We start from the raw sequence: 23,678 nt of genomic DNA on the forward strand, positions 1-23,678 counted from the left end.
GAAAGCTAAGTAAATCAGTGTAACATGTACGACATTGACAGGGTGCTGCATCTGCACTTCTGCATCTGCCTTCAGTCGGCACTTTGATCGTTGGCTTTTGTCCTTTCCATTTGTCTTGTCCTATACTTTTGTCGTTCTGTTGATTGGTATTAAATCTGCGTTGTGTTGTTTGTTTGTTTACAGTGGGGTGTTGTTGACAGCCCTCCCAGGGTGTTCAACAGTCCGTACACCACGACCGCCTCCATAGATTACAACCCCATGTACCGAATGTCTGAGTTCAAGGTTTGTAGTGGAAAACTGTTTTTTATTTCTATATCTAATACAGATTATATAGGTTTAGAAACACTCTTAAAGTCACAGAAACATAAGAAATTGATGCTAAAACAGTCTACACAATCTTCAAATACTACTTTTTAACTGAAAAGCCCTTAAAGTCAAGTGAGAAAAGATAATTGTGGTTTTCTCTCCTGTGTTTATGACTTAAGAATCTGTGAACAAAAGGTTTTTCCAGGTTCATCTTTTGGAAATTCCTTTTTTGTCATTTTCTTTTAATAATCTGTGAAAACAGGTGTAAAAACAGTTTCGGCAGGTGAAGAATTTTGGCCAAAATGAGCATGGCAACAGCAGATATTCAGAAAGATTATCCTCGCAAATCAGAAACAGAGCGAGAGAAAAGACCATTTAAATGTATCGCCAGAGAAGGAGTTGAAAGGCATGATCCCACTTTTTCTCACATCACGATCACAGTGTTCTGGTAGTAACCCTCCTCTGTGCCTCCTTCTGCTCCCCAGTCTCTGAGTGGATTGTCTCCTGCCACCTCAGAGATGAACCTGTACAGCTTCAACAGCCGCAGCACCAGTCCAGTAGGCATGCCCACACCCACCCTCAACAGCCCCCGCCCCCGATTCTCAGCTTACGACTCCCTATTGAAGAGGAGGACCGAGGTCAACAACCCTGTAGTACGTTCACTCACAGACACAGACAGAGAACACTCTATAATCATGTACGGCCACACTATATAATGCTTTTCCATGTTTGAATATCTGTTTATGTTGCTACAGATGGCACCCACCCACTACAGCATTCGTTCTTCCACTATGCCCAATAAAAAAGACTACATAGAGGAGTTGACCAAACAGATGGACGCCTGCCAGAAGGTAAGCCTCACCTGAGTCATTCTGGGATTCAAACACACAGTTTGTTATCACGAGTATAAGAAGATGTTTTGGTGTGTGTGTGTGTGTCCTCCAGCGTAACCAGTTCCTGGAGGCAGAGAGTGTGGAGATGGAGAAGGAGAGGAACCAGATAAGGTCAGACATCATGTTATACTTCTTTCTTTATTTTCTTTAACTTTCTTTAATATATTACAGGCAAAATGATATACATAAAAAATATGAGAAAAAATAAATAACATAACAGACAAAATAATATAAATAGGATCACTTCATAATTCATGTAATGTTATGTTGACTGGTATCAATACAAACTGTCAAGTTATTTATGTTGTTCCCAATTTATGTCGTGTTGTGGTTACTTTATTTATATTTCACTTTCTTTCTTCTTATTTTCCTCTTTGCTCGCTTTTTCTTTGGTTTCTTTTTTTCTTCCATTTTGGTCTGATTCTCATGAAACTGTCTTTAAAGGACAACACAAGCTGAGAATATCGTTGTTATGACCTCCACTGGTTGAAATTGTCCCCTGGCTGGAGTGAGGTAAAGTGGGTGTGGTCAGTCCGCCGTGACATCACTGGTGGGTGTGGTTGTATGTGACAGACTGGAAACCTTCAACGAGAAGAGTTTTGTAAAATTATGCTTTTTAGTTAACGCTTAAACATGCTTTTATTTCAAGTGTAAGTTAACAATGTGCTGAACAGCATTGTTTGACTAACCTTCTCTTATTAGAAGTACTTTTGCACTTGTAACCACACCCTCACGTGATGTCACAGTGTTCCACAACCTCACGTGATGTCACAGTGTACCACAACCTCAGTACACTTCTACTTCTTCCCACAAGTTCTGGACAGATCTTGAGTCTCACTTTTTAGAAGCAAATCTTTTAACCTTAAAGATGCTAACTGTTACTCCTCCTGTCATTCATTGGCTTCACTTCTGTCTGGCACCTGACTGGGAACTTAGAGTTTGACACATGGCTAATAACTCTCTCCCTGTGAAGGTATGAGATGCGTGGCCTGCTGGTGAACAACGAGGACCTGCTGAGGACCAACACTCAGCTGACCAATGAGATGAAGAGGATGAGAGAGCAGATGATAGAGATGGAGAGAGAGAACCAATCCATGTGCGAGAGACACAGGGAGATGGAGGTGTGAGCAGATAGATGGAATGATGCTCTAGTTATCTATAGGTTTGCATGACTGACTCTTTTTCTTGCACTGTGCAGATTGAGGTGAAACAGGCCCGGGACATGATGGTGGAGGCTAACACTCAGGAGTACGCCTTCAATTTTCTCCAGCAGTCCCTCAAAAACAAGATCCAGGATTCTGAGGTACACAGCAGCAACTAACATTTGCAGAGTTGCTGTCTTCTCCCGAATTTCTACTGCAACTGCAGTCTGTTACACGTCAGATAATTGACATGTGGAGCCTAGTTTTTGAAGACAACGGTGGATGCAAAAACATATAAAGAGGCGGTGTCCCCCATGGGACCTTATTACACATATGATGTTTGTAAATTCAGAAGATAATTCAGAAAGTCAAGAAAACCCTAACCCTTTTTAAATCAATGATTCGGCTTCAGAATTAGGAGCATTTTCTCAGCCCATAAAGGAACACTAAATCCTTGTTTAGCTAATTGTTTTTCACAATGCAACAGTTCCAGACAAGCTGAGGACTTTAAGAAACACATGAAACTGTTGGTAGAAGTATTGTATGCACATCCCAACATTGTCCCTGGTGTATTGGCAACAATAAGAGAATAAGAGTGCAGTCAACACGATACCTGCTTTTATTGAGCAGCATGGGAATACCGTGAGCGTGGACTTTTTGGTGCATTCAGGTGTTGAGACATGAACGTTGTCTGTCCGACAGTAATACAATTGTACTGTGTGTGTGTGTGTGTGTGTGTGTTCAGGATAACCTGGAGAATCAGACGCAGCACGCCAAGACTCTGTCTGAGAAGTTGTGGCAGGCAGAGAGACAGGTGGAGGAGATGGAGGTCGACAGAGAAACCAGAGACAAAAAGACATCTGAATTCAACAGCAACTTCTTCAGACTGGAGACAGAGGTACAGAGACACTTTCATCCCACCTTTACAAGGAAATTGTAATTTTATGGACAAAAATGTCCTTATTGGATCCTGTGCATTCTATTATATCAGGCTTTCAATCTAGAGGCCTGGCTTCAAAATTGTACTTTTTTTCTACTTTCCACTCGATTGATCCCTATGGGGTGAATACTGTACATCAGGGGTGTCAAACTCATTTAGTTCAGGGGCCACATGCAGCACAATTTGATCTCAAGTAGGCCGGACCAGTAAAATCACAGCATAATAACCTATAAATAACCACAACTCCAAATGTTCCCCTTCGTTTTAGTGCAAAAAAGTAAAAGTACATTCTGAAAATGTTCAAACTTAAGCTTTTTACAAAACATTATGAACAACCTGAAATTTCTTAAGAAAGAAAGGTGCAATTTCAACAATAGTATTAGTTTATCATTTACACATGTGCGTTACAACTTACAGATGCTTTCTCTTAAGTGACATTTATTTGGAGCTGCTCTGGTAAAGCCAGGTAAGCACGGATGTGTTTATTATACCTACAAATGTATGTTTCCGTGTGTTTCCAGCTGGCTGAGGCTCTGCAGGTGTCCACGGAGGCTGCAATTGAGCTGAGCCTGCACCAGAAGCTGCGTGAGGACAGCCAGCAGAGGGTGGAGGAGCTGGAGGAGGTTCTGCTGGAGAAGGAGCTGGAGCTGCAGAGACTGCACACCCTCGTCAGCAGACTGCAGGGAGAGGTATGCCAACACAAGTGAATGTAATCATTTCATGCTAACATGCTAAATAATCAATGTCATGTTCATATCTATTCGTAAAAGATTAGTAGCCTATTCACCTGTAGTGTCTCGCTAAATGTATGGAATTTTGTTTGTTTGGCAGAAAAATTTGTTTTGGCAGAAATCTCCACTTCAGTAGAACCAAAGTGTCATTCATATCTATATTCTGAAGGTTTTTACAGAGGGGTTTGTTCATATATCATAGCCTGCTTTATGGAACATTTTATTCCAAAAAGTGAACTTTTTATTTTACTTTCATGGCTGTTGACAGTATTTTCTGATTTCTGACACAAACAGATATCCAACATTTCCTCTGTAAAAACCTTTGACCCTCATGTGTCAACAAAATGAAACAAGAAATTTGAACCTGGCTTTATCCAATGTTTTCTGTTCCAGAAGTGTATGCAAATTAGCACATCATTCTCACAATGTAAATGATCAGCCAGGAAAGTTTCCTTGTAATATCTCTAAAACGTTTCCCTCCTGTAGTGTCTCCACTTAATATGATCTTAATATAATACCTTTGGTATGAATGCAGCCTAAGGAACTGTGTGTTTTCATGTGTGTGTACAGGTCTCTGGTAAGCTGATCGATAAGGAGCAGACGCTGGAGGAGGAGATCCAGCTGAGAGAGAGGATCCAGCTGCAGTGCAAACAAGCGGAGAGGGCGGTGGAAGACCTCCACATGGAGCTGCAGAGCACCAACCAGGCCAGAGATGACCTGGCCAAGCAAGTCAAACAGGCTCAGGTACCGGTCTAAACCATTTGATGGCAAATGTATTAATATATTATTATAAAGTATTCATTTAGTAAAGTAAATGGAGCGTTTTAATATTGGTCTAAATGCTGCTTCAGATGTTTTTGCCCTACTTTTCTGTAGGTAACACTTATTTTATATCAAATTGCTATCATATTTAAAGGATGAGGCTGGAATGACTGATCCCATGTAAAGGCCACATCCATTAAAAATACAGACATGCATTATTGTGATATATACACTTTAATCCGCTCTGCTCACATTAAACATATTATTTTGTATATATATATATTATACATAAGAAAAAACAAACTATACTCTCATCTTTGTTTTTTCTCACGATCATTCAAATATTTTTGATTAGGATGACGGGTTGTAATCGCGCTGCTCTCTCTCTGATCTCGTCCATCTGCCATTTTTCCTTCAGCACAATGCATGATGGTATATGTGTTTGGTTATTCACCATCGGTTGTACAGTACACTTCTTACCACGATGCATTGTGGGATACTTTGAGTCCACTATATAGGGTGTAATAATTATCAGTAAACATTCAGACAGCACTACCAAAGGGCGTGGTGAGTGATTTGGGACACCGCCCAATGCCAATCATGTGTCATCTGTCTCTCAAGACTTCCTGACTTCCCCGTTAGTGGCTCTCAGCTGAAGACTTATTTATTTTTTTAAAAGACTCAGTAAGTTCCTACAACAGCTGGTCTTTAGCAGAAATGACTCAAACGACAAAATCATTGTTTGGTAGGGACTATTTTCTTCCGCAGATTAATCCACATTTAGTTTTCTATTTGGAGCAGCAGGACGGCGTATGTTGGATTTTCAAATTGAACTACAGTGTGTGTGTTAATAATAATAATAATAATAATAATAATAATAATAATAATAATAATAATAATAATAATAATAATAATAATAATAATATTAATACATTAGATTTGCATAGCGCTTTTCTAGAAACTCAAAGATGCTTTCATGGTAATGAAGAAACACGTCACCCAGTGCAGCAGTGTCTCAATGATGTGTTTTTAATAGCTTCTGGACAACGATGGAGCTCTATGGTACAGAGGAAGAAGATATATCAGGCTTTGATACACACACTATACACGTTAGTAGATACCTTCAGTGTTAGTTTGTGTCTTCATGGGATTTGTAGAAAATATAGAATATCACCAGACTCTTTACGTTAAACATTAGAATAATTCTCAACTACTGTACGAGCAGAGTCAACACAAAAAAAATATATATATATATATATATATGGGATTTTATGGGAAGTGACAAAAAATAATAGTTAGAGGAGAAACATTTTTTTTTTTATGTGAGATGAATTCAAAAAATAAGAGGCTAATATTTCCTGAATGTGTCTTGGTTGAAGTGCACTTTCCCTGTTTCCAGCTGCAGATCAGACAGTATGCACAATGTGTTCGCATTACGTGACCCAATGATTCAAATAGAGATGTCCACTTGAATTAATCAGTCATGCAAACCATCAGTTTGGGGTTAATGAGGTATTAATTATGCAAATCCTGTTTAGCAATCAGCGTGCTAATGCTATAATCCTTAATATTCATCATGTGGCTATTTCTAAAGATACTTAATCTGTGCCATTTCTAAATAACCTGAATGTGTTCTGTTGATGAGACAACAGGCGGCTGACCTCAGATCAGAAATTTAGTTTACTGGTTTGGACGATGACTTATTATTTCTGAACTCTTCTTTCAGGAGAAGATCATCGACATGGAGAGCGATCTGGAGGAGCTGCATGACAGCGAGCTGAGATGGGCCGCCAAACACAAGAGAGCTATCGAACAGGTAAACACACTGGGAGCAGGACGTGAGCTAACTCAAAGTATTCTGTCATTTACTGGATTTAAGACGTGTGTGTGTTAATGTCAGACTGAGCAGCTGCAGCTGAAGGTGATTCAGGAGAAAGATCTGAACGACCAGCTGGAAACTGAGAAGACCGCCACGGAGAGACAGGTAGTGTGTGTGTGTGTGTGTGTGTGTGTGTGTTTGTGTGTGTGTTTACTTATTCTTTTAGTCTACATTCAACACAGCGTGGCTGTACCAAATAGTTTGAAGCTTCATTCACAAGACACTTTTGTTTTAAGGTTCCTTAAATGTGATTATAATCTTTATTGACAGTGCTCCCTGGTGGACAAACTGTATAATGAATTGTGAAACATAGCGTTTACATTTCTGTACTGCAATGTCTTGTTACTTATTGGCTGACATACAGTATGCGCAGGTATGAGAAGATACTGTGCTAATGAATTACAGGCAAGAACATGATTTCAACAGACCTGTACGTTTAAGTAGCCTATGTAAATAATCACCATTAGAGGAACAGTGCTTGTAATAGCTCATCTCTAATAGAACACTTCTCTCTGTCGGTCTGTAGGTGCGTGAGCTGCGTCTGGAGGTGGAGGAGCTCCAGAGCTCCAGAGTTCAGGAGGATGTCATCTCCAGAGCGGAGAGCCGAGTCAAAGAGCTGGAGAACACTCTGAGGACCGAGGAGAGGTCAGTCACATGACTTCTCAAACACACACCATCAGCACTGTAACATGTTCCTACTTCCTACAGAGAAAAAGTTTGATTATGAGTATTAATATTATACACTGCAGCTCGACCTCGTGTCATTACTAGTCATGGACAGGTAGGTGTTACTAAACAAGGCAGCTTGTGCAGTAATATTAGAGGAGGACACTCACTGTGAGAGAGATCCCACTCTTCTGATAGCATAAATAAGTCGACTTTTTTACTCATATGTTGGTTTGTTCTTTATACCGTGACAGTCTTTCTGAAATGTCTTACAGTATCGCAATATATAGAATCTTAACCCCTGTGTATGTCATGATACGTGTCTTATAGGCAGATTCTTGCCAATACACAGCCCACAGTCTGCTTTGCTTTCACACTACAAACAAATCACACCAGTTGGCTCGGACGCAGAACACTTGAACAACTTTCAAACTAGCCCGTATGAATCCAACTAAGTAGATAAACGCACCAGAGTTAGTTTGACCAAAACCAGATCAGAAAGCACAAAATAAAAGAGAAGATACTGCTGTTCAAACAAGACAGTTATTACATTGTTGGCATTCAACAATTACAGCTCCCTTTGGAGTCATTGGACTTGTAAACTTCTTAATATTTACAAAGGAATTGATTTAGCAAGAGATGTCTGTCCTTAATAAAAGACACTCATGTTGGCAAGTTCATTTTTAAAGCACATTTCAGCAACAAGGCAACTCAAAGTGCTTTACATAAAGCCTTCAAAGCATCAAGGGAAAGTGCAAAAGAAACACTTTATGGACGGAAATGAGATGCAATTAAAAAAATCTAATATAAATATGCTAAAATAGAATAAGACTGGTAAAAAAAACACAAAAATAAAAGTTACAGTGTAAGAAATGTTTTAGCTGAATAACTGCAAATGTATTTGTATATTGTATTGCTGTACAGAGCTTCTGTTTCCAAACAGCCGTTAGTGTCCACTCAACTCTGTACAAAGTAAAAAGTAATAAGCAGACAATGAAACTTGCTTGAGATGTGTATCCATCACAGCTAACATCAATCTGCAAACCACACAGACTGTAATGTAGCGTTCCCTCAAGCAAGTATGTTCATAGACATAGATTTCAGAATAGCTGCTTTATTATCAGGTGTAAATCCAACTACGTAGGATGCAGCACTGGGGTTTATAACGGTTAACTGTGATATTAGCAACATGTAACCATAGCAGCTGCCTGAAACATGCAGGTGTGTGTGTGTGCTAATGTGTGTGTGTATGTGTTTTGTGCAGGAACAAGTCTGTTCTGACTAACACCATCGGTAAACTGGAGAGGAAGATCAACGAGCTGAGCGATCAGATGGAGGAGGAACACAGGATAGCTAATGAGCAGAAAGACCTGGTAACACACACACACACACACACACACACACACACACACACACACACACACACACACACACACACACACACACACACACAAAGGCGGTGTAGCAGCAAATAATGTGAAAAACTGTGAATAATTTCTCTGTTCTTAATGTAATAAAAGTCAATAATGTAATAACATTTATGAACCATTATTATAATAACCTTTTGCGCATCATTTAATAAGTTATACATTATTTACTCGTTATTACATTATTAGCTGGGGAAATGTATTTTTGCAGCATTCTGTTTGTTTGACTCTTTTGGACTCAGTTCTCTTGTCCAAGACATGTTTTTTAGTCAGTTTTAAGCATGTGGTAACAACCTTGAGGTGTTTTAATGTGTCAGCCGTTACTGTTACCGCCCAAACTAAGCGTGGCTCTGTGATTGGTCCTCCAGATGACCCAGAGGATGCGCTCTCTGAAGCGTCAGCTGAACGAGGCGGAGGAGGAAGCGAGCAGAAGGGAGGCGCAGTACCGCCACACCCAGAGAGAGCTGGCCGAGGAGAGGGAGGCGAGCAGCCGGCTGCAGAGGCAGCTGCTGGACCAACACCAGCTGACAAAGTACATACTCTAATACACACACACACACACACACACACACACACACACACACACACACACACACACACACACACACACACACACACACACACACACACACACGTAGATGGACAATTCAGAAGGGAAATTTAAATATCAAACACTCACCTTGTACAGACATAAAAGCCATGAACATTCACTTTGTTGTGGATTTTCATAGATTATTTTTAGTGACACATTATTTGGTAACAAAGTGTGAAGCCTCAGTGTGGTTTCTACAGTTATCAGTGGTAACACCTACAAACCTGAAATGTGTTGTTTGAAGCCAAAAGAGGCAAGTGAGAAAGAAGTCAAGTCTGGCAGGGATAGTCTTTCAAATTCCTTGAAAGAATATGAGTTTTTTAAATCTGTAAATACATGTGTGAAAAACAGTTTTTGTCTTTCATCTGTGAAAACAAGAGTTTGTGGTTGTAATACTGATGTTGGCCACAAGAGGCTGAAGAGCATCTTTACTACCCGTGTTCTAAAGGACTAAAAACATTTATGTTTTCTTCCAGGTGAGTTTTCATTTCTTCAGGCACTCTAAACACAAGGAACACTACAAATGCATTTTAATCAGCGCTATTCCGTCACTTTTAGTCCTATTATGAACAAGTAGTGTGCGCAAAATCATCTGCCAAAACATTTTTGTTTTACTTGCAAAACATAATTTCTCACCGGTTCTTAAGTCACAGGAGAGAAGACACTTTAGATCAGACTTACAAAATAGATCACCAGATTTCTTTTCTCACTTGCCTCTCAGGTCTTCTTTAGACGCGACATGAAGACTCAGATTAGTAGATTACAGTCAGATTAGTTTCCTCCACATTAAAGGCACACATGCTTGTTCAGTCTGTCAGTTACATTACATTCATGGCACATTCATAAAAACAACCTTGTCTCTCTAACAGACGTAAGGAGACCATGACTATCCGTCAGACTCTGGATAACCTGAGGTTGGACCTGAGCGTCGACGACGAAGACGATGATCAGCTGTTGCTGCAGCAACAAACAAACACCGTCACCAAAGTGTAAACCCCACACACATTAAACCTCCACTTTATTACAGTGAGAATGTTGCAAGACACTAAATCCATTCATCAAAAAAGAATATTATATATGATGCATGCCGAACCTAAAAGTCCACCAGGATCTTTTCCTCTACATGATGTCTGACCTTGTAATCTCCTACACAGGGCCATGGAATGAGCTATGTAATATGTACTAATTATAGGAAACAATAGAGACAAAGCTTTTAATTTTCCTTGAAAGATCTTCTTCATATATGTGAATGAATGAATCTTACAATGAATGCATTGTAAGATTTGAGATGTTTGCATATTTAGCTGACCTGTTTATCAAACTTGCAATTAATTGAACTTAATTGAGTAGAATTGTACCAAGTATTATACTACAGTATTTTTCCTTATAATTATTATCAAATTAAATGTATTTCTGTCGGCCCTCTCATGGTTACCGTTAGGAATCACAACAGTTAACTATTTACCCGAAAACAAATCCCAAAGAGCAGTGATGGGAGAAGCTCCTGGTGGACTCACGGCCTCACTGTCAGTGACACACTGTTCAACAATGACGTCAAATGCCTCGTTTGACGTGTTGAATCTCACATTTTCTTCTTTTCTATTACATAGAATATTCAATAGAATGGTGGTCCTCTTGTTTGCCAAAGGAAATAAATGTTCTTGCGCTTGGTGCAGAGAGATGCTGACATGCATAAAGGGAAAACTAGTGCCAATAGTGACATATTAAGGTTATGATAAAGGTGCCTTGTAGTTGTTAATGTGTTCTTGTAGTTGCTGTTAAAATAAGCTTTAAACATCCTGAAGTACATTTTGGAGTGTGAATTTTCTACATCGTCCAGTCGCACAAAAGCGTTCTGGCCTTAAAGTCTGAACGGACACTTTTAACTCCGACAGACTTCAGTTTGATGGCATTTGGAATGCAAGTAATTATAATCCGTTTTTCAATTTGTAAAAAAAGAGAGTTCAAACTCAAAGAATGACGGGGACATTTGACAAACTTTTAGTTAGTTTTTATTTTGGTGGAGATAAACCGATAGTTCTTTCACAAGGAGGGATTTCACATTGTTTAGTTTAACATGTGTAACACATTCACCTGCAGTATTTGAACATATTCCACATATATATTACACGGTAATAACTGCAGAGGAGGGATCTTTGGATGTGATTGTAGCGCTTGATTCAAACACAGAAGAAATTAAGAGATTATTGAGAGATTATTTATATTAAACTGTTTTTTGTATTAATATTGTTTTTATGATTCGAAGATTATTTGAATTTTCTGTATTTGAAATTGCTTGCGGGGCGAACATTTATTTTAGAGAATGACATGTATGATTTTAGAGTTCAGCTTCAGGTATTTTAGGCGGTTTGCTGCTGATGTAACTCCTACTTACAGTATCTGTCCTTGAGATAATATTTAGGGGATAAGATGTTTTGTGAAAAAGATTGCGCTTCACACTCGCCGTTAATCTGCATCTTTGTTAATTGTATTGTATTCAAAGTCACTCAAACCAGACACATATTGAAAAAGAATGTTAACTAAAAAAACTGTTTAAATGTTTAAAAGTGTAACAGCCGAGACGTTTTAGCTCTCAGAAGTCAAATACAAGATGTGTGTTAATGCAAAGTGTGCAAGAGGCAAAAATAAATGTAATAGTTCATTGTGTTATTTATATGCTCTGTGGTTTTCTGTACCAGCTGTTAAATGTTCTGTATGCTCTTATTTTGAAATATAGTGCACAGACAGAAACAAACAAGGCTGGGTTGTGGAATTGAAATCATCAGTAGAAATTTAAATGGCTTCATTCTAGCGTCAAAAACGTCATGAGTACTTTAATCTGAAAGAAACCTGACTTCCATCTTCTGATTGAGTTGGTAGTAAATGAAACCCAGCCCTGTTCTAACAGTCCTCTGCATGTTCCCTTCTTGACGGACGTCTGTCATAAATCCATAGAGCTAATATTCAGATTGAGTTTGGATTTTCTGTTATGTTTACATTTGTTGGTGTACTTTGATTTTTTGGAAGCAGGAACATAAATCACATGAAAGAGTTTGATATTTGAGCTGTTGGGAATGTGTGCTACAAGTGTTCTTTTGGTTTATCATTCTCAAAACAAAACAAATGGTTTCTACAGATATGTAAAGAGAAATAGATTTCAATTACTTATTTTTGTAACTTCACATTCTGCCGGTTCTGGTGTTATTGGGTATTTATTTTTCACATTCTCTCTTTTGGTGAGAAGTTTCTTATAACAAAATACAAATAAATTTTTCCTCCGCTGAGAATTCTGAGTATCGTTTGTGTTTTTTTTAAGGAGAATTCAGTTTTTACTAACTACGATTACGGTTTTGAAGCCTTGAGATTTGCATTTTTACCGTCGCCATCTTGTTTTTTTGCAACCAGAAGTGACACATAGAGGGATGAGCAAAGTACAACCGAATGCTGAATAAGATATTTTTAGATGTTACAATAAACTTTCATGAACTGAAAACACAGATTGATGAAAACACGGAGAGCACCCAGACCGAACGACGACGTGGAAATGACCTGTCAATCACTTTATCGTCTATTTTACTCTAAATGAGACATTTACAGAATGAACATCGTGCTGTAATAACAAAGACTTGAAACTAATGATTGAGACATAAACTCATTAGGAAACTGAAACTTTACTGAGGTAATAAAAGAAATGAGATGTCTGATCACTTTCTCATAAACCTGCTAAAGAAAATACAAGTTTAGAGAAGTGAATTTATGCATGAAAAAATTACTTCAATTATTATATTAATGCTTGTTGATTAACTAATTGAATAATCTGTAAATTGATGTTTATTGACCTGACTACCAAGGAGCCAGACATCAACTAAAGCTGCACACCTGAGAGACCTTGTGAACCTACTAAGGACCAATAATTCACATGATGGAGCAAAGTAATAACAAGGATTTCAATTGTAGCCATAAACCCAGGTGAAGCTACATAGTTGTGATTTAATTGTACAAAACTATGAGTCATCATAGAGATTTCATCAAAACATAGTTTAAAAGTTATGTAGTGTATGTAGAAGATCCAAGAGCTTACCTGGTTTTAATCAAACTCTGTACGTAAAGTTGGATATCGTCTGCATAGCTATATCACAAAATGGCCAACCTGTAGCAAAGCTTGTGCGGTAGAGAGCGAGAGAGTAACATTGGTCCAAAGATTGAGTCTTGAGGAACTCCACAGGTCATAGGAGAACAATCAGGCAACTTGTTTGCAATGGATACAAACAACTGGTGATATAAGTGAGAAGAAAACCACTGATGTGCTCCAGCAGACAAATGATTTTAAACCGAAAATAACAGCTCATTTTGTGACTCAAATGAAACGGTGTCCATGTTTCTCACTCCAAGCACACAAGGCTGGGGGTTCCCTCTGAAAGGAACAGTGATATTTCTGAACATGGCTTTCACACTAAAACATGAACACACAGCTATTTATTTGAATCAGTGATCCTGGGTGTGACTAACCAGCTTTGTCCACACACACACATACAACAACAAACACAACAAATTCCAAAGTTATTATTGTACTAAGTCAACTTTAATCAGTTGTCAGATCTCACAATGCCTCCATAAATTCTGCAAAGTCAATCAATCATCATCTATAACAAATGTTCTGGATAGATAAAATGCAAACAACTGACTCTACAAAGGTACTGATCATAACATACATATTAAGTTCCAGTTAACAACACTTTCAAAACCAAGAAGCCATCTTTTTTCAACATTCTACAAGTCATGAGCAAATGCATTTTACTTAAACTGGTCACTTCAGCATCTTTGGCAAAAACAAAATAAGTATTAAATTCCCACTTCGTAATGTGTTATAAAAGAAGCTGAATCAAAGTTTTATGTAACTTTGCAAATAGTTCTTTAGAAATGTCTTCTGAATATTTTCCATTTGATCCACATTCAGCGGGTTGGGTTCGCCAGAAAGTTTTGATTAAGGTCTGATAGTCATCAGCACAGGGAGGCGTTCCTGTCCTAAAGGTGCAGTGACTTCATTGTTTTTTTTTTCTGAAAGCATTTCCCTTCTCTGTCATTTAGAAAAACTAAAAAGCAAGCTGGCATTTTTATATTCATAACAATTATAACTATACCTATAAAACAGTAGCCATCTATGTTTCTTTAAATACTAAGATGTTAGCCCTGGCCATTTTCGGTAGCTTGCAATGAATGCAATGAGTTAGGCAACAGGTCCTCCGACCCATATGATCACATTGCTCACCACACGCTCGTTGGTGACTGTGCTCTAATACGACCCACAGAGGCATTTCCTAAACCAGCGCCGCTGCCAGCCAGTGGCGGGAGATCAATATGTCCTGATACATACACAATATGTAATGGTGGCAGTTTTTTAGCACGTTGTTAACGTTGTGAAACGGTCTCTGTTTGGTTAGGTTTAGGCTACAACACTACTTGGATAGGTTTAGGAAAAGATCATGGATTGGGTTAAAATAAGTACATTTTGCATAACTTAAGTATGTAAGTTATGTTAAGTACTTTACGTAAGTTAACTTACGCACAAAAGTAAATAAATCAACGGTGACTTTTGATTTCACACGGGAGACGAAAAGCGGTCTACTGGGTGAAAGTCCTGCGTTTGTGTTGACTTTGTCATAATTACTAATAATGAACTATAATGACTATAATATGGGTCATAATAAGCGGCTTGTACAAACTAACATGTAGTTAATTTTGTATTAGTTGTGTTAACGGGAAAAATAACTGTTTTTACAGTTAACATGTTGCAGAACTTTGTATCGTTCTTTTTTGTTAAATCTTTGGAAAGACCTTAATATATTTAAATATAGTCTCACTGCTGTATCAGTTTATTAAGACTTCAATCTAAGAAGTATTGAGCCAAACACTAGATAATCTATGTCAATGTTCTCATTGTAGAGAGAAAGATTGTAACGTTCAGTATATATTTCATCATGTTTTTATCTTGAACAGAGTAAAAACATGTGCTCCACATCTTGTTCACACAGGATTTAACATATGTAATCTGTTAAGACACAGTTACACAGAAACGCCACGCTGTCACTGCCATCAGACTCTTCGACAGGGTTTTGATCAAAGTATTTAAAGCGTCTAAACTTTTCTGATCTGAATAAAATAAAAACCAAAGCAGACTCTTTTAGAAAGAAAACCCCCACGGGATAAAACAAACACAGATTTATTTGCAGCTCTGACATCAGAAACATTAAACGCATCACAGGTCATTTCATTCTCATTGTGTCAAACATGCTGACGGTGCAACAAACACACACAGGCATCGATACACGCAGTGAAAACTGAAGAAACGTGTACAAACCGCAGGCATCAGAGAGAACTCACACGGAGGATTTCCAAAAATAAAAGCTCTTAGAGGTACTTGGATTGATTAGTTGTTTTGATATATCGAGCACAAAATCATCACGACTTCTGGTCTCTTTTGCCTCTGCTTTGTAATCTATAATCAACAATGCATGAAAATATTCAATAGCTCACAAACTCAGACAGAAGAGTTAATAACAGGCACAACATGACTCTTCAAACAGTGTAAACTTTCAAAGTGGATTCAAAAAACATGTAAGACGTATGGAAAAGATGTTGCGAGCAAAACGTGATTCAAGGCAGTAAAAATAAATGTTCAAAACATATTAAAGTTGAAATAAAACCTGAGTGAATATACACGTAATGAGCAACGTAAGAAGAAAGGTACAGATAAAAGCTGACACATTGGCTCAGAAGATTGTCACAATAAAAAGGCGTTGCTTCAAGAGTGTTAGGGAAAATGGAAATCTGGACTCAAAGTCTCAAACAGTGAGAACAGCAGCTCTACTTTGGCACTTTGCTTCTTATCACTTAATTTTGATTGCTTGCCATCTTTGATTGGAGGCATTTAGTAAAGTAGTATTTTAGTTTTTCTTTTTTTTGCCCCTAAATAAATTCATTTAAATGAATGAAATAATTGCCAGTTATCTTGATCAATAAGGCTTTGTTACATTTATAGACGAGTCATTTCTTTTTGAATCATAATTTAACTGTTTCACCAAACGTTGACCAAAAACATGGAAAGAGAAAAAGTTAGACATGTATGAGACATTTTAAAGCTGCACATATCAATATTTGTAATGTAACAATGGACTGTGTAACGTGAAAGGTGACTTAAGTGAGAGTTATGCAGCATGAGCTTTTTAGCCTCTTTTAGCTCACTGTTTTGGTTTTACGGCACATTTAGTGTGTGGTTCAGTTTCATCGACCCCTTTTCCAGCAGAAGCAGCAGGCTTCTGGTTTTCAGCTCACAAGCTTTGATAGACCTACTCTCTGCTTATTGTTAAAGAGAAGACAAAGTAAGTATCTCACCGGAGAACATTGTGGAACACTTAGAGCCAGATATCCAACGCCACAGCCAAAGGGAACTAAAAGGAGACATTGGATTTATATATTTATCAGAAGCAAACTCCACTCCAATTAAATGGAAAGAATAACAACTTTATAAGGTGATATGTCAGCGGTCAAACATTTCCATTTTCAATTAATCTTCTGCAGATTTAATTATCTTTAAGGTCTTAAAGATACACGTATATACATATACATATGTATACATATATATATATATACACGTATACACATATATATATATATATATATATATATATACACATATATACATATATATATATACACGTATACATATATATATATACACGTGTATATATATATATATATACATATATATATATATATATATATATATATATATATATATATATATATATATATATATATATATATATATATATATATACACACGTATACATATATATATATATACACTATACACATATATATATATATATACATATATATATATATATATATATATATATATATATATATATATATACATACACACACACGTATACACGTATACACATATATATACACACGTATACACGTATATACGTATACACATATATATACACACGTATACATATATATACACGTATATACGTATACATGTATATACGTATACGTATACATATATATACGTATACGTATACATATATATACGTATACATATATATACGTATACGTATACATATATACGTATACGTATACATATATATACGTATACGTATACATATATATACGTATACATATATATATATACGTATACATATATATATACGTATACGTATACATATATATATATACGTATACATATATATATATACGTATACATATATATATATACGTATATACGTATACATATATATATATACGTATATACGTATACATATATATATATATACGTATATACGTATACATATATACGTATACATATATATATACGTATACATATATACGTATACATATATATATACGTATACATACATATATATACGTATATACGTATATATACGTATATACGTATACATATATATATATATATATACGTATATACGTATACATATATATACGTATATACGTATATATACGTATATACGTATACATATATATACGTATATACGTATACATATATATACGTATATATATATACGTATATACGTATACATATATATACGTATATACGTATACATATATACGTATACATATATATACGTATATACGTATACTTGTATATACGTATACATATATACGTATATACGTATACATATATATACGTATACATATATATACGTATATACGTATACATATATATACGTATATACGTATACATATATATACGTATACATATATATACGTATATACGTATACATATATATACGTATATACGTATACTTATATATACGTATATACGTATACATATATATACGTATATACGTATACATATATATACGTATACATATATATACGTATATACGTATACATATATATATACGTATATACGTATACATATATATACGTATATACGTATACATATATATATACGTATACATATATATACGTATACACGTATACATATATATACGTATACATGTACACATATATATACGTATACATGTACATATATATACGTATATACGTATATATGTATATAATACAATGTGAGCCAGCTCATTATGTCTTTATAGTCAGCAAATTAATATTTTGATATACTAAAATCGAACAGTGTTTGATATGGCACTGAGATCAGCTGTAGACAGGCAACTTAGTTATGCTTTCTAACAAAAAACAAAAAACAATATGCAAAACAAAAACACATTTTTCTATTTGTGAAGGCAGTTTTTCTCTTAGTGCACAGCAGAATGACGTTTGGGTTTGTGGAATAAACAAACGCTTGTTTGTTTCCTTTTTTTTTTTTTTGGCACACTGGTAGATTAAATATAGGTGACAATGAGGTGAAGCTCTGAGGCTTTGTCCTAGCTTTTTTTTTTTTATAAATGGATCCAGCAGTCACAATACTAAAAATATTTCTGATAAAAGTAATTTAATCCAATATTGAAATTAAAATGTATAATCTTTAAAATGACCACAGCAGTGTTTTGCCTGTAATAAGCCACACGTACAGTATACTTAACATTACTGCTCTGCTGACCAGATTGGCAGCCCCTTGTTTCAGAACACTTTAAAAACCAACCTGCAGAAAACGTAAGACTTAAGACTGAGGCAGCTGTGAGTTGGAACTGCTCTGTAAAACCTCCCTTTGGCTCGCTGAAGAACAAGGATTTAGCTGCCAGAAGGTGGAGAAAAAGATAATTTCCCTCTTTTCTGGTGCACCTCAACTTGGCTCAAGATTCTTCATGAAGTAAGGCAGATCAAGGTGTTACTATGGAAAACCGTTGAGTTGCACTTAAAACAAAAGAGATCATCTCGGACGCAAAGCTGATTTTTGACATTTAAATGAAATGTTTTTTGTTAATCTAAAGACAGATGTTTTGTGCACAAGTGTATCGTCATGGTACACAACATGCAGCCTTTTGAACAGAAAACTGAAATTTTGTTTCAATATGCTGCGATTTCATAAGGTTTTCTGCACAGCAACTGTTATATGGTCAGGTGTGCAATGAAAAAAATCAATATAGTGTTAAACATGCACAAAACACAACAAAAAGTTGGTCCACAGTCACTTCAAGTGTTGAACCATAACAACTTCCTCTGTACTTCAACAGTTTATAATAGTGTATATTCTTCATGCTAGAGACACACTTGTTGATTCATTTGTAATTTGTGGGTTCATTTGACAACAAAGCTTAAGAGCAACGGAAAAACAATTTTAGGAATGGAAGGGAAAAAAGGAAAAATGTGTGATGTGAAGGATATTACAAAAAATATGACAACAGAAATAATAATATAAATGTATTTTAATATAAATAATTGGTCACTTTATATTCCAACAACATTGGTCATGTATGGGGCCTTAAAGCGATATTTCACTTTGTCTGCTGTTATAAAGAGATGAGAGGTCAACGTGGCCAATCAGCTGCTCTGAAAAGGTGAAGTCACCCGACTGCCATAATGATGCTAATTGGATCATTATCCTCTCCACTCAAATTCAATTAACTCTGCAATGCATTCATATTGACTTACATACTTTGTTTGTTCTATCTGTAAAATAGCTCCAATCTTTTTTAGGCGATGGATTACATTACTAGCAAATTATGGTGACATTGCGTCCCCAGAGCATCTGATATTTGTTGCTGAATTATCTCAAACTCCAACAAAGATTAACGTCTGTTCAGCCACAGTGGAATAACGCTTTAAAAGCCAAGGCAGTATATCAGTTTGAAACAATATGTCTGTCCTGTTCTAAGACACTCTATTAATGACATACATATACGTAAGCTTTTCTTTTCTCCACTTCCCATTCTGTACCCATATTCGTCCTACACTATGAATGGTAAACTATCCGTAAATTATATTCAGCCAACTCTGGCATCATCGCGGAGATACAATGGAGAGTAAGCTGTGCAACAGAAAAGTATGAGCAACCGGGCTGCTAACAGAGAGCTAGCTTATGCAGCTATTTGCCTCTTGGTCGGTTTTCAAAATGAACAGTTGAAGTAAGGCTGGGAAATAGAAATGGGGTCAAAGTATCAGATGTTATCAATGTAATGTAAACATATCCAAACAATGCTTTTTAAATCAATCATATGGCAGTCCTGTACGAACAGACAAAGAAAAGCACAGAAGTGTAGGTTACGTTAGCTAAACTTACCGCATGCTTTTGGTATCAAAAGTCAGATAGAAAGATAGAATTAGAGAAAACTTTAATTATTGGCACAGAAAGCAACAACCCAACAGCCACAACAAGCTAGCTAGTAAGCTAGTGTCGATTGCAAGATGTTGGTGGTGTGGCCAGAAGTAATTTTCCACATCAGTTACTGAAAAATTGCTAAATGTCTTTACTCCGAAACACTAATCAGCTGCTTTTGTTAATATTAGCATAACGTTTGTATGCTCGTAATGTTCGGAATGTTCGTAATGACGAGACCCTACGTTAGCTAGTTTGTGGCTATGTAGCAACGTAAGCTGCTAATCAGATGTGCAAACAGGAAGTAAGTGACAGTTAACTCAGCTTCTCATCGCAAGATTTGTTCCAAGGTTGTTTTTTAAATTAGTGCCAACACAAGAATTTAATTGATCCAAAATCTGAATACATAATAATAACTATCAAGTGGCCGTAAGCAGAACAATCTACTCTGGCCAGTTCGGTTGAGAAAAAAAAAAAAAAAAAGTTTATTATAGGCCCAATATTTATCTGCAAAGTTCCTTGTGGATTAAGCTGTCATTACGAATCCTATTAGCTTTACAGCAGACGCTAACGAGCTGATATTAGCTTAACAAAAACAAACAAACAGCCACTCTCAATCAGGAGTCCAAGACCTCCACCATGACACCGTAGTAACTACATTAAACACAATTTGGTGCATTTTTAGCAAACGTCCGTGCATCCGTGAACTAGACAAATCTGCTAAAAACACTGGATGGCCATATGTGGCTAATACGGGTACAGCATCGCACAAACAAACCGTTTGAAACAGGGAAAGAAAATAAAAAAAATAAAAAACACTGGTTACACAGTTCACCCTGGTCCAGGAGGAAACGTTTCAGGAGGACTTAATTTACAGACACACAGCCTGATGTTTAGCTCTTTAATGGTCCAAATTGTGCCTGCTGTTACAAAGTGATGTACTGATCAGACATATAGTTCAAATGAAAGTTTTAAACATGTCTTTTTGCGTGTGTAGATCCATCTAAATCATCCATACCACTCGTGAGCAGAGCAATTGGGAGAGTGCAGAACTCAATTCCCAGGCTGCATGTTTTGAACGAGGGACATTAAGTGTCTGACAGTGATGAAACTGTCCCCTCCTGTTTAAATTTCCTCCTAAACAGAGCTCAAAGGGCAGACAGGCTAAGACTGTATTACCTTAAATATCCACTAGAGGGGGACAGGGTTGCGTCATTGCCAGAGTGGCAGACAGTTTGTGAGGAGAAAGACAAAAAAAAAGGAAGGAAGAGAAAGAAAAGAGGAGCAGAAGATGGTTAAAGGTTAGTTTTAGAGAGAAGAGAGTGAACAAGATGTAGAAACATGCAATCAAAGATGAAGAAAGGGGAAGGTAAAGAAGGAGGGGACGTGGCGAGTAGAAAGGACGGACGAGAGAAGACGCTGAATGGTCGTTTTCTTCTTCATCTAGCATGCACATTTCTTCTCATTGGGCTGTGCTTCACCAAGCTTTGTGGCTCCGTTACCATTGGCCGGCTCGGCGGGCGGTTTGTCGACGCACTGCTCCATCCTCTTCATGACCAGGTCCAACAGCGTTATCACCGCCTTGTCCACCTCCACCCCTGTCGCTGCACTCGTTTCAAAGTACGGGATCCTGTGGGCAACACAAAGGAATTGTTTGTGACCATTTCCAATTAATCCCATCCGTTTTTATATCAGTTCATTTCTATCAAAATCATCTAGTAGCGACTTATCAAGCAGATAAATAGTTTCTAGTTTTAGAGTATCAGGGCCAGTCATAAGGGAAGAAAATGAGAATACATTTGAAATGTTGAGAATACATTTACAATATCATTTAGAAAATACACGTTGAACTCTTGAGAATAAATTCGACTTCCTTCGCTTATATTTTTCCTTTATGCCTTACACTAATACTACAACAGACAGTAATAACGGACATTTATTCTTGTTATCTGCTCCTAAATGTAACGGGTTCTTCCTTGGTCCATGCTACACCCTTCCACCAAGTTTCATGAAGGCCGGTAGTTTTTCCTTAATCACGCTTACAAACTGACAAACTAACCAAAGCATACAAAAAACATAAAGTCCTTCGGTGATCACATGGCTTTACCACTGCCTCGTCTAACAGGAAGTCATTTGAGATATTGCTTGTCTTACAGTTAGCCTGCTCTTTACTGCTGTGTGTAATGTGTGACACTAAAAATGCATCACAGTTACTATAGGACAATACAATATAATATAATATGTTCAGGATAAAAATACTAATGATAATAATAATAGTCATGTGTCATTTACGACAAGGGTCAATAAAGAGTTTGACAAAGACTACAAGGAATGTGTAGCAAAGGAAGTAAACCAGTTGAAGGGCCACAGGGGCCCATTGTTGATCTCATGCTTTCAAAATATGGCCCTGATAGTTTAAAACATTTACAAGAATGCTGTGATGAATGTGGTTTTCCGACAGGAGGGTCGTTAAGTACTGCACAGATACGGAAACTAGGCACAATACTCCAATGTTATTTTATACTATTTTAATTCTGGCTATTTTAATTCTGGCTATTTTACTTCATCACTGTGTTTATTGTACTGTAAATGCTCTTATTCTGTCTAATCTTGTACTAATTGTTGTGTTTTTGCACTCTGGGCTGCAATTCTTGTATGAAAGGTGCTATACAAATAAAGCTTATTATTATTATTATTATTTAAAAGTTTAAGCCATGAAGGCAGTTGAACTGTCAGTTTGTATGTAAACACTGAAAGCAGTTCAACTGAACGTTGATGAGTGAGCAGTTGTATGGTCTGTATGATGACGGGTTAGCTTGTTATTTTTCTCATAGATGTCTTATTCTAACCTAGAAGAGTTATAATATTTATATTTTAGAGTATTAAAAGTAAACTAATCATAATGGATAAGTAAGTTTTGTTATTGAGATTTCACTTGAAGTTGTTTTTCTGTATTTAATGTCTACAATAGGCTATTTTATTAATGTTGTGGTAATTGTGTACTGTTTCTTTAAGAGAGCGCACCCTTGCCCATGAACAGTTAGGCTGTGAACTAAGGAATTGAGTGGAGGCTATAGGTGGATCATGTCATG

General features: G+C 36.7%; 2 protein-coding genes across 5 annotated transcripts in view; one reads left to right on the forward strand and one right to left on the reverse strand.

Annotated features, from left to right (window-relative positions):
- LOC115016328 (cingulin-like protein 1) overlaps positions 1 to 12,625 on the forward strand; it is a 59,748-nt gene extending 47,123 nt beyond the window's left edge. For both annotated transcript variants that reach the window (XM_029443997.1, XM_029443998.1), the window contains 15 exons: positions 184 to 282; positions 792 to 959; positions 1,062 to 1,157; positions 1,252 to 1,310; positions 2,173 to 2,320; positions 2,398 to 2,502; positions 3,087 to 3,239; positions 3,803 to 3,970; positions 4,583 to 4,756; positions 6,501 to 6,590; positions 6,675 to 6,758; positions 7,180 to 7,298; positions 8,584 to 8,692; positions 9,115 to 9,278; positions 10,208 to 12,625. In XM_029443997.1, the coding sequence (XP_029299857.1) occupies positions 184 to 282; positions 792 to 959; positions 1,062 to 1,157; positions 1,252 to 1,310; positions 2,173 to 2,320; positions 2,398 to 2,502; positions 3,087 to 3,239; positions 3,803 to 3,970; positions 4,583 to 4,756; positions 6,501 to 6,590; positions 6,675 to 6,758; positions 7,180 to 7,298; positions 8,584 to 8,692; positions 9,115 to 9,278; positions 10,208 to 10,331 (1,860 nt within the window). In that variant the 3' untranslated portion in view covers positions 10,332 to 12,625. The remainder of the gene's footprint in view (positions 1 to 183; positions 283 to 791; positions 960 to 1,061; positions 1,158 to 1,251; positions 1,311 to 2,172; positions 2,321 to 2,397; positions 2,503 to 3,086; positions 3,240 to 3,802; positions 3,971 to 4,582; positions 4,757 to 6,500; positions 6,591 to 6,674; positions 6,759 to 7,179; positions 7,299 to 8,583; positions 8,693 to 9,114; positions 9,279 to 10,207) is intronic.
- A 6,076-nt stretch (positions 12,626 to 18,701) lies between these two features.
- rab27b (RAB27B, member RAS oncogene family) overlaps positions 18,702 to 23,678 on the reverse strand; it is a 62,558-nt gene continuing 57,581 nt past the window's right edge. For 2 of the 3 annotated variants that reach the window (XM_029444945.1, XM_029444944.1), the window contains exon 6: positions 18,702 to 22,216. In XM_029444945.1, coding sequence (XP_029300805.1) covers positions 22,030 to 22,216 — 187 coding nt within the window. In that variant the 3' untranslated portion in view covers positions 18,702 to 22,029. The remainder of the gene's footprint in view (positions 22,217 to 23,678) is intronic. The other variant, XM_029444943.1, reaches the window with a different exon arrangement.

The sequence above is a fragment of the Cottoperca gobio genome, chromosome 12, assembly GCF_900634415.1.
Source record: "Cottoperca gobio chromosome 12, fCotGob3.1, whole genome shotgun sequence".
NCBI classification, from domain to species: domain Eukaryota; kingdom Metazoa; phylum Chordata; class Actinopteri; order Perciformes; family Bovichtidae; genus Cottoperca; species Cottoperca gobio.